Source organism: Dicentrarchus labrax, unplaced genomic scaffold, assembly GCF_905237075.1.
Source record: "Dicentrarchus labrax unplaced genomic scaffold, dlabrax2021, whole genome shotgun sequence".
In the NCBI taxonomy this organism is placed as follows: Eukaryota; Metazoa; Chordata; class Actinopteri; family Moronidae; genus Dicentrarchus; species Dicentrarchus labrax.
Window position 1 is genome coordinate 10909052 of NW_026136701.1, and position 11722 is coordinate 10920773.

Sequence of the window (11722 nt, forward strand, 5' to 3'; positions counted from 1 at the left end):
ATTACTTTTTAAAGATGTCAAGAAGAAGGTTTAAAACGTTATTTATTAATACATAAAAAAAGCATTTACAGCAGATACCTGCGTGCTTAAATCAGCACGTTAAATATTAAAACCATTCTAAGGATAATTTAAGGTTCATGATAAAAAAAAACCAAACAACACTTTAAAACCGTAGCAAACTGTCACTTTACACCTGACGTATACAGAGAGATGTGCGTCTGCTGTGAGTGTGAACTTTGGTGCTGGAGTCGACCTCTGCTCTTGTCCAAAGTTCGGTCTATCAGTTTAAAACCAACCAGTGTTCTGTACCATAAATGATAACTATTAAGATGTGAACGATAGATGTGTGCAGTAGATCTAGCTGTTTCTATTAAATAAACAGACATGTGTTCAAGTTTATTTGTGTGCGTTAGACTGCAAACACACCCTCATGCATCTCCGACGTCACCTTTACAGGAGTGACTCAGTTCTTACAGTTTTGCCACTGCGTCTGGAGTCTTTTACAGACTCCATCGCCATCCTCGCTTTCTCTTTTTCATCGCTCTCCTTATCCAAAACCGCATTCTTCTCTCCTTTCCTTTGCCCCTTTTCCTCGCTTTTCTTCATCTCCTTCAGCTTCTTCTTGAGGGCAGACCGGTCGCTGTGGCTGCACACCCCAAGAGCCTGAGAGAGACAACAGAGAAGACAAGTGAATGTTAACAGAATATACATGGATTCTGTACAGGTCCAGGTTAATTACCCTCCAACATACAGGATTTAACTGATAGTCATTTTTGCAACAAAAGTGGTTTAATCCCAATACAGGGGAAGGAAGTATCACAAAGGTAGTTCTAGTTCTTACCAATAGAGCCTTTCAGATATATCACCAAATTATCACAGATTAAATAGTATCACCATATAGTCTATGTCAACTATTAACTAACTACTATTGAGAAACTGGAGCATAGATATGCCAAAGATATGTTTGAGGCAATTTAGAGACCACCAGAGAGCACAATTTTGTCCCAATCAGTACAGAGTTCAAAGGTATTTATAAATACATTTGTTGATGATTACCAATGATGAATAAAAAGCCATCTAGTTACAACACACAGTTATACACAGACGTAGATAAGTAAACTACAATAAAATACAAAAATAATCTAAATTAACTAAAAATACAGTATAAATGACAAAATATGGCCAGAGGAGTTTGTCAGTCTGGGATGGAACTGTTATGGGAGTTTAAAAGATAAAAATCTCACTTTTAATCACCCTGTAATCACATTGACTATTTGATATTAGGACTACTACTACTTAATTAACTAAATCAGAAATAGTGAAACTAATATGGAAAACAACCAAAGTTCCGGCCAGTCTTGAAGTCTGTTAGAATACAATAATATGGTTACTTTAAAATGTGACAAAATGCATCCAAAGTAAAGAAACTGTATCTGTGCGTACCACATTCAAAAATGATTCCCTCAACATCTTAAATGGCTCACCTTGAGTTTTTCACTGTCCATACTGAGCAGCGCGGTCCCATCCACACCTCTTGCAGCGAACTCAGAAGCGTACTGGTCCATGTTCATGGCGACTAACCATAGACACACCTGCTGGTTGTTCCACTCTAAGACGGGTCGACTTTGCCACTGGTTGTTGTTATTGGTGGGAACTGGGTCATCATCCAACGTCTGACAGGACACCGGAGACAACACGCAGACAGAGTGAGGGAGCAGAGAAGAAAAGAAATGAGAGGAAACTGTAATTAAAGAGGAGAGTAGGCTTGGGAAAAGAAAGATTGGAGGAAGACTGTGCTGGGGGGGGAGTAAGAAAAAAGGAAAGAAAAAGGAAGGGGAGGACAGACTCACCTCAGTGGAGGAAAAGGTGAAAGTGTGAGAGTGTCCAGAGAGGGAGAGATCAGAGACATGACCCACCATGCTGGAGCTGCACACTGGTGAGCCAATACTCTGGAAGGAAGAGAAAAAGGCTGCCTACATACTGTGCTTCACAGCCGCTGCATGCGTACCCATGCATGTGTGTTCATATCAAGGATTACTGTTCCAGAAAGTTTAGACAGAGGAGGAAGATGGCATGCAAAGAAAGGCTGTGAGCCTAATTTAGATCTTTGTCACTCTGGCCACATTAGCATGTTTAGCCTTCAATGTGCCATGTACACATTTTATTCATTAGTGCATCTTTTCTTACCTGATCTCTTCTACCTGTGGTGGTCAGGTAAGGTAGACTGCTGCTGGACACAGACCGAAGTCTCTCCCTGCCTCTCTCACCCTCTTCTTTTTCTCTCCCTCGCTCTCCAAACCAGGGGAAGGGAAGGCAAGAGGGCATGGAGGTGACTGAACCTGATGGAGAAACTCCAGCGGGCTCATCCACCAGGTCACCACACGACCCCCTGCTAGAAAACAATAGTTATGTTTCAATTAAATATGTACACGTTTGGGGTGCCTCGGTAGCTCAGAAGGCAAAAATACCCTGTTCTGGCTTGAAAGAATGTCTCTGACCAAAAGAATGCAAAATAAGATTTTTGAACAGATTAGAGTATGTGGTTGCTTTTCTTCATTGAGTTTGATAGTCTAGAGCTCCAGCACCTTTAGATAGATTTGGTACCCCACCCCCCCGCTTTCAAATATCTGGTGTTTCCGCTCCTGTTTTTTAAAAACATGCATAAAAACAGGTGATTGTGAATGCTGTAAGCCGTAGTGTGCAAGTGAAACATTATGGATTGCATCATCAATGGCTTTTATTTATCGCCCTATCAAATGACATGTCACAAAATTTAACGTTAATTGCAAATGTTTGTATTTTCTGCTTTTTGTTTTGTTTTTGTGAACGTGATGTCACACCTGTTGTTTGTGGACTTTTTGCGGTGTTTCTCACTTCTCCTTTTGCTGAGAGACTTGCGAAGGCCACTGAAAGATGAAACAGACAACAGTCACTAAAAAGCATACCACCAGCAAAAATGGCCAGTCAGCATCCCTGTGGCAGATATCCAGACATTTACTATGGCTCAAAGGAAATCTATAGAACTCCTGATGGCTACGCAAAATTTTTTGTCTTGGACAAAAGAAAGAGATCCTGCACCTTAAGTCGGGAAATTTCCTTTTGGACTTTCGGGATACGGAGGGTTTGCACGGTGAGGGTGTGACCGTGTCGTTGATGTAGATAGGAGGGGTGAAGACAGCGTTGGTGGGAGGTTGAGGACTGAGGGCTGAGAAAGACGAGGTACTGGACTGGTCACTTCTGCTGCCCCTTTGTGCCACTGTGGGAGCGGACAGTGACTGGCTCTCCTGGGGTTTCTGACCTTCACCTTCCTAAAAAGCAACATGAAGACGCAGGTGTGCAAGTGTCTGTCAGAAACAGCAGATTTAGAGTTCGTTTTACAGCTCTGTCACCTACCTGCTTCCTAAAGCTCTCTCTGAGTTTGTCTCGAGAAGGCGGGTGGCGCTTGGATTTCTGGGCCAGTTGAGCCCTGGCTATGTGAGCACTGGAGTCTAGACGTCCCGTATCAGGTACTGGAATATACCAGTCTGGACCTGAGACACAAACACAATTCCCCTTTTTTCAGTCCAATTTCTATTTGTTTGAAAAAAAAACAAAAAAAAAAAAAAAAAACACATTACATTTTCCTCACTGTAAATATTTTGTTTAAAGAACACAACTCTTTGAATCCTTCCAGATCTGAATACATAAAAATGACTTTAAAAATGGTTTTCAACGTTTTATTAGCGACACAAAGTCAAAAAGACACACAGTCACATAAAGAGTACACTCTACAGTCACAGTAATTTAGCTGCTTACCAGTGACTGAGGGGTCCACAGAGTGGTTCTTTCTTTCTGGCTCTTTCCTCTCCAGCTGTGCTATCTGTGATAAACAGTGTGAAACAATGACTACGGAGAAATGGCAGGCTCAGTAAAGGATTGAGAGGTCTCCTCTCACCTGGATTTGCAGCCTTTCAACTGCCTCTCTGTGCAGCTTATCTCTCTCCTCCATTTCTCTCCTCAAATCGGCTTCTCTTTTCTCCCTCTCCTCCTCTCTGAAAAACAAAAAACAAAACCCCAAATATTATTTGAAATGTTTAGTTCCAAACATGGACGGGGGAAGACACACAATTTTACCAGCTAATAGAATACACTCCCAGTAATTTAGGAGTGATATTCCACGTTGTCAGAAAAATCACTGGATTGGATGGATTAGATACATACCTGCTCTGGTATTCTCGGACGAGTCTCTTGGCCTTACTGTATTTGATCTCCAAACTTTCTGATTGGCTCTGGGCATCCGCCAGTCGCTGGCTCACAACCCTGCACAATGTCTGGGCCTCTTGCCAATAACTGATAAAAAGAGTGGGGGGTGTTAGTACCCTCTTAACCATCAATATAATCTTTATAATGTTTCTTAACATGACTATTCTCTTGCAGGATTTAGGCTCACACCTTGTCTTTGAGCTAGATCTGTATATACTTACAAATCTGTCATGTCTAAGACGGCAAAATGCATTGCTATGATATTTGTAGTATAATCTACAACATCGTACTTCTCTAGTTTGTCAGCTTTCTCCTCTCCATCCTCCACTTTTTGTTCCAACTCCTCCTTCTGGCTCTCCCAACAGGCCTGATGCTCCTCCAATGCCTTTAACTTGGGAAACATACAGTAAAAGAATAGATTGTGTGTTTTTATAAATGCATGTCTGTGATAAATGTCATGTGCGCAAGGGGAAAGAAAAAGCCTCCAAAAAAAAAGAAGGTCCTTTTGTTGTTACGTCACACGAATCAAAAACTATTCTTAGAGGTGGAGAAGAGTTTGGATACAACAAATGAACACAGTTGGATAGAAGAAAGCCAGATTTTCTACTGAAAGGCTTTTGCCAACCCAGTTATGTCACAGTGGTGATTACTTCAAGGCAAAGGCAGAAAAGCAGGGTTGACGTGGAGAAGTGTTGGAACGCGGCCCATGTCCTAGTAACTCCACACTGAAGCCATCTCATACACAGTTAAATAGGTCGGACTGTACCAAATGTGGATGCAAAGGTAGTGTATTAAAGTGAGTACAGTTAATGGTTTGTGTGTGCGTGTGCGAGAGCAAGAGAGAGAGAGAGCTCAATCTCAGCTGAGTGACCTACCTTTTCTCTAGCGTGGTGAAGTTGTGCTGCTCTGCTTCGTAGTTTTGACTGAAGCTATGGCGAGAGAAAGGGTGCAAAACCAAACATACATGGATCGATATGGGTACAGGTTTATACGAAAGAAGATAAGCAATTGCTAAAACAGTATTTGTGTCTTGAGATATTTTCTAATGTGACATCCTACTTTAATTTACTGCTGACCTGCTATCTAACAGTAGGTTTGGCATATATGCCTTATTTACAGATCTTAATTCATGAATCCATTTTGAATGTAAAGTACCTGCTGGTATTTGAGGCAGAGCTGGTAACTGTCCAGGCTGGAAAGAACAGACACATCCTCCTCATCCTCCTCCTCCTCGTCTTCCTCCTCTTCCTCAGCCACTGAGCCCCTCTCTGACATGATACTATCAGTACATTCATCCCTGCCTGCTCTTCCTCTCTTCATATATAAAGAAAAACACACACACAGAAAGCAGCACAATCAAACTACATGGGATTATTAACACGATTCAAAACTTCACTCCTCTTTTGAAAAGCTCACCTTCCTGGATGTTTTATCCATTTCCAGACTTTCATTGATCAGCCGCGCCACCTCGCTCTCCACCCCCTCCTTCTCTCGGCCAATCAAAAACCTGCAGCCGAAAACGGGGAAATCAGTCGAAGCTGTGAGCAATCATTGCGCCAGACAGTTTGCCTTGTAGGTAAAGCACAGGTGTTACCTATAACATTAATGATGGCCCAGTGATTCAATACCTGCACCCTGAAACTGAAGCAGCTAAAAGAAATTCAGCTCTCATTCATTTTATTACTTACACCTGTTTAAATATTAATGCTTTTCCTACTGTGACATTTTTCTGCAACACAAAGTCCCTCTAGTTGTTGCATTGTGTTGTCTTTGCACACTAAGGCAAACACTAACATCTCACATTTTGGAGGTGTTGCTTAAAAGCATCCCATGCACAAGTTTTATTGCTTTAAAAACTATTTTGGAAAAAAATCTTTTTCAGAGGACAAATAAAAAGCTCATGTGGGTGTCATGAAGAGTAATTTAAGTTAATTAAAAGATTTATTGGCATCTGAACCTACAACCTCAATTTTCTGAAAAAGCTGGTGCACAATTTTAAACACGATTATATGCTTGAGAAAATACTATATAAGATGTGTGGGCTAAAACATCCTTGTGGCCCTTTAAAAACATCCTGGAGGAGAAAATATATATTTATCTTGCCACCTCTGTTTCATCTTTAAATAACTTCAACCCTGTAACAAACATTTAGAAGTCAGACTGTTGTTTTTAACCGACAAATCAGATACATGGACAAAAATGCACTGCAATACCTCGCCTCCACATTGCTAATGAGAATTTACACTCTCCCAAAATAGCAGCGATTCATACAAATAATGGGGAAAGACACCACAGCACCACCAACACTGCACTGACACATGCCAACTTACTTGACGAGGCCCGATGTATTCTTGAGGACTGTGGCTGCAAACAGCTGGGAGACTCCAACCAAACTCACCCCGTCCACCTCCACTATCTGGTCATTCACATGAATCCTACACACACACACACACACACACACACACACACACACACACACACACACACACACACACACACAAGACAATCCCATGTTATTAGAGCCACACTGGGGACTCAGTAAACAAGAGGCTGATGCTGATGTACCTTCCATCCATTTGTGTTGCTCCTCCTTCAGTGACTGTCTTGACAAAGATTCCCAGTTTTTCCAGTCCCTGGTCAGCTCCTACACCCATTCCTATGATACTGATGCCCAGACCCTCGTCTCCTAAGAAAAGATATTAGTCAACAACAACAGTAGTCATATAAATTATTTATCTAACCCAACCACTGTCTCAGAGCTATGCCACAAATAAAGTTTTCCATGATTCTTTTCTTTTCTTTCTTTGCTCTGAAACACACATGGACACCAAAGAGACAAACAGAAATGAAGACAGATGTGGGAAAGAGCAGCTCAACAGATGGAGATACACACCCTTTTCTATCTCCACTGGAAAGACATCCATCCTGTCTACTCTCTTCTCCAGCTCATACTCAGCCGAGGCAGACACAGGGTCAATATCCTCATTGTGTCTGTCGTACTCTGCATTGGAATAAGTGCAGTACACCTGAAAAACAGCGTTCAATATTACGGTTTAAATCACTGCAACAGCCTTAACTTATGTCAACACCGACGTCAGATTTAGAGCTACTTAAAATACTGTTTTATGCATTGACAGCTGGCACGTGTGTTCACCATACAAACACACACACACAACTTCCATGTGTCAAGTATTGCACTGACTACTAACAAACAAAAGTTAGTTATGAATTGAGCCAGATTATTGCCGTACACACCCACAGGAATGTTTTCTGTGCTTTTATATGAAAGGAACTCTGAGCTGACAGCATGAAGCATGTGAGGTCTTGCTTTTCCTCCTCCTCCTCGAATGGATTAGAAACATGGCTCTGGGCTATCACATCTCCTATATGGATTCACCAGCTTTAACCGACAGTCATGCAAATCTACAATAAAGAGCTTCTGTAAGTGCATGAATTTAGAGAAAAGTTACCCTGCAGCTGGCTGTAAAACGAGAAATGAATGCTGAAAGCCCAAATATGTGTGAGGTTTCCTTACCTTGATTGGCGCTGAGGAGAACCTGACCTTTCTCTTCCTTTCAACTTCCACTGTATCCTCATCCTCATCCTCCTGATCAGCCACTTCAGGCACGCCGGGAATTTCCTCATATTCCAATAAAAGCTGTTGTTGGGAGTTTTCCCATTCCTGTCCTGGTGAATGCTCTGGGTGAGGGTGGGATTCCTGCTCGTCCACGAAGGCCTCGTTCTCAATCCCACAGATAACTGCAGCTCCTGTCTGGTCCTCTTCACCTCTTCCTGCATCGTGTTTTCCATCGCTGCCCTCTCTGCACTCCTCATGCTTGACCACCTCGTTGGCACGCTTCTCTTGCAGCTTGGATTCAGTTCTTTCCTTCTCTTGACTTTGTTTGCATTCCTCTACTCCACCTTTCCTCTTTCCCACACTGTATGACTCAACGTCCTCGTCAATGTCCTCCTCTTGCATCATGCCTCCCTCTTTCACTCCTGCATGTGTCTTTTTCTCCCTGTAGTCTCCCGTTCCTGTCGATTTCTCAACCTGTGCAGTGAACTGTCTGCTCTGCCCCTCCCATTGTTCATTCACCTGCTGATACTTGTCTCTTCCACCTTCCCCATCATCCGTAGTCTCTCTTTTACATGACATGCTGGCTGATAACTCCTTCTGGTGCTCTTCTGAGGGAACAACTGGCCCACCGTCTCGTGCTCTTAGTTCCACTCCGTTTTCCAGCGTATGTGGCATGGTTTCAGCACCGGACTCTACAAAAACATCATCCACGAGGTCCTGCACTCTCTCTCCTGCAACTTTGTTCATATGCTTTTCCCTCTCGTCCTTAAGCCACTTTCTGGCCTCCCTCCGCTCCTTTTCTTCTTCATTCTCATCGCTCTCTGACGACTCGTTCTTCACGTCAACTAGTTCTGCTCTCACTGGTTGCTCAGGGGTCAAACAGAGGTTGAGAGTTGTGCTTTCTGCCCTTTTTCCCTCTGTTTGTGATCCTGTTTGACCATGTTTGTCAGGAAAGGAGGGAGATGTGTTGGACGCTTCACCGGGGCCATCTGATACAAGAGATTTAGAGGGCCTTGTCAGTGAGGCCTGGTCTGGCGGCTTTGGCAAAGAAATATTTATGATGGGCAGGTTTATGGATCTGTCTTCATCAACGCTATCCTTCTCTGTATGCTTCAATTTCCCACTTGTCTCTTCCTCTTCTTCCATCTGACCTTCTCCCCCCTCTTCTTCTTCTTCTTCTTCCCCATCTGCCATCCCCTTGCCTCCTTTTGAAACCTGCCCACCGCCACCTTCAACCTCCATCACCTTGGTCTCAAACAACCTCCGGGTTACAGAGAACTTCTGAGCCAGAGCAGCTCTGTCGATGTCCACTATCTCCTCCGATCTGCACGGTTTATCTTGCAGAGAAGATTCTGGAGGAGAAATGTTGGCCACGGTGCTCAGAACAGATGAGGAAGTGACGACTGAGCGTCTGGATCCAGAGAAAGGTGAAGTTTGGAGCTGTGGACTAGGATTACGTGGAGGAAGGAGGGGTGTGGAGCCAGAACTTTGCACCGAACCACCATCTTGTTTCAGCTGCTGGCTGTCCATTTGCAAGAAGATGTTGTCTCTGATCTTGGTCCCCCTGGTGCTGTGAACCCTCCCTCTGCTGCCTGTGCTGGCGCTGGCGCTGGTGCTGGTGTGAGACATCATAGGATCAGACAGGCTGGTTGGCAGCCTGGTTGGGTGAACAGCAGAGCGTTGGGCAGCAGAAGCTTTGGTCCCTGGTTGTAGGCTGCTCCCAGTGTCAAATGAGCACTTGATGGCGTGGAAGTCAGACTTGTAGGTTATCCTGTGTGGGGAGGCACTTCGGCCTTTGCTGTCCGTCCGCATCATTTGGGAATGGAGGTTCTCTGAAGGGAAAAAGAAAACTGTGGAGGAGCTGAGGAGGAAGCTTTTCACAGCTAGTGAAGCACCTGGGCAAGTGTCTAGCAGGTAGATAACGTTTGAGGATTTGCTGGTACAGTGGAATGGCAGCAATAAGGCAATAAATATGCTGGGTAGAAGAGCTGGTGTTTTAAGAGGTTGCTGCGTTTGTTTGATGACAGCAGGTGACAAAAGCAGGCTCTTGGTCTGGAAACTTCATTGTGAACAGGTGGTCTTCAGATATTAACTCACAGCAAGAGTCTCCTGGAAGTGTGGTTTGAGAAAAGGCAAAGCCTAATTCATTGAAGTGAACTGGCACAACGCAGCGGGTCATTAACGCAAATTACTGCAGAGATAAACTACCAAATAGCGTTACACTTGACTAACACCGGTCAATGCTTCAATCAATATCATCACTTTTCAAGATGACTACTCACACTTACTGCGAAACTGGAGGATTAGCGATTGTCAGCACCGTCACAAATAAGATAAAAGCGTAGCCATCAGTCGTTTATCTTACAGCTACTTACAGTTAATTTGTTTGCTGGAGCAGTGAAGTCCTCTGGACAACCGCTGCCTTCGCGTGCTGTCGGAAAATGTGCGGATTGAGCGCACAGCGGCGTGGTAAATATCTCCGGGGAAAATGCTAATATTTCAATTCATTTTAGTCAGGGTGAATTGGCATTATGCGTCAAATTGGAGAACTGCACGTTTCATTTCTGTTTATTCAACTTGCTAAGTTAATTAGCGTAACTTAACCTCAATTTCATTCCTGGTGTGTTTTGTCCTCTCCTCACTGTGCACCCTACAGTACACCATAACGTTAGTCCTGTCTTCCTCGGGGTCTAAAAATAAACATTTGTGCCATTAGCCTCGACGCTAACTGCGAATAAAACTTCCACACGGCACTGGTTATAGTTGATACAGGGGTTTACGACTGCATTTGAAGGCAGCAAATCTCACCAACCTGGCCGGAGTGCGCGCGCAGTTAAACGTTGGGTTCAACCGGAGTAACAACCAACGGTCAACCGAGCTCAACACCCGACCAATAAGTTATACCAACAGTAGCTATGGAGCATGTTCTTACCATTGTTCGTACACTATGTCAGGCAGCTTCGTCTTACCGTAGAAACGTTTGTTTGCAGTCAGCCGGCGCTGACGGCTCCCTCGCTGTGATAAATAGAGACAGATGGCGACTCATGTCTCTAAATACTGTAAATGGATTATCCCCCGGTAATCCTGTGTAAACTACTCCAGTAACTGTGAAACACTGACGGTGAGGTGGGTACCAGCACTGGGGCAAGTTAGCCTACATTTGGAGGGGCCAATTGTTACATGTGTGCCCTATAATTGATCCATTTACACTACACTAAGTCTTGGTCACTGCTCACTTCAGCCTGTCAAAGTATTGCCATTGGGTTAAATAAGCATGTGTAACGTTAGTAAGTGAGGAGGCTAAGATAATGCCATCTATCATAAGAGGTACTGCTTTTATTGCTTTGTCTCTTCATAATGGCCAGTCATTTACATTTTGGCATCCCATATCCTACTGTACTTACACTCTACTTTAGTATCTTACATTGCTATAAAAAATGCAGGTTATTGCTACGTGCACTTACCTTTACCTGTCTTTCATGATCAGTGCCAGTGCTGTCATCCGCTGTGAAAACCGATATCACTTGTAACAGAGGCTCTCCTGGGCTCAGAGGTAAGCTTTGTGTGGATATTCACCTGTGTGCATGATGCAGGTTAGTGCAGTCAGCCAGATCTCCCACTATCTACCTGTCTGTGTGTGTGTGTGTGAGACAAACGAGAGCAGTGATGCAGCACCTGCTGATGTACGTGTGTGTGCCTACCTACCTGTCTGTGTGTGTGTGTGTGTGTGTGTGTGTGTGTGTGTGTGTGTGTGTGATGCCAGTGCGTAGCTATGTCTGTCTGTGATGCTGGCTCGTGTGGCAGATGGACTGGACTGGACTTTGACTGGATTGGACTGATCCACGCAGAGCCGAAGAATGGTTCTGCCTGCTGTGACCTGGATCTGACTGGAGACCATTGTCC

General features: G+C 43.9%; 1 protein-coding gene across 7 annotated transcripts; it reads right to left on the reverse strand.

Annotated features, from left to right (window-relative positions):
* Window positions 1-24: 24 nt before the first annotated feature.
* Window positions 25-11374, reverse strand: LOC127361609 (neurabin-1). 7 transcript variants are annotated; one of them, XM_051396421.1, is made up of 19 exons: window positions 11284-11374; window positions 7778-9651; window positions 7136-7268; window positions 6808-6928; window positions 6573-6677; window positions 5659-5749; window positions 5398-5556; window positions 5118-5171; window positions 4533-4633; window positions 4201-4329; window positions 3935-4031; window positions 3796-3859; window positions 3394-3530; window positions 3079-3308; window positions 2841-2906; window positions 2188-2392; window positions 1851-1949; window positions 1485-1673; window positions 25-663 (listed from the first exon to the last, which is right to left on the reverse strand). In XM_051396421.1, the coding sequence occupies exons 2-19, from the start codon at window positions 9632-9634 to the stop codon at window positions 451-453; spliced, it is 4050 nt and encodes a 1349-aa protein (XP_051252381.1). In that variant the 5' UTR covers window positions 9635-9651; window positions 11284-11374; the 3' UTR covers window positions 25-450. The 7 variants fall into 7 exon arrangements, with proteins under 7 accessions (XP_051252381.1, XP_051252364.1, XP_051252373.1 ...); XM_051396404.1 differs by having other exon boundaries at window positions 7778-9928; window positions 11284-11367; XM_051396413.1 differs by lacking the exon at window positions 11284-11374 and adding an exon at window positions 10789-10827 and having other exon boundaries at window positions 7778-9928.
* Between the last annotated feature and the right edge of the window lie 348 nt (window positions 11375-11722).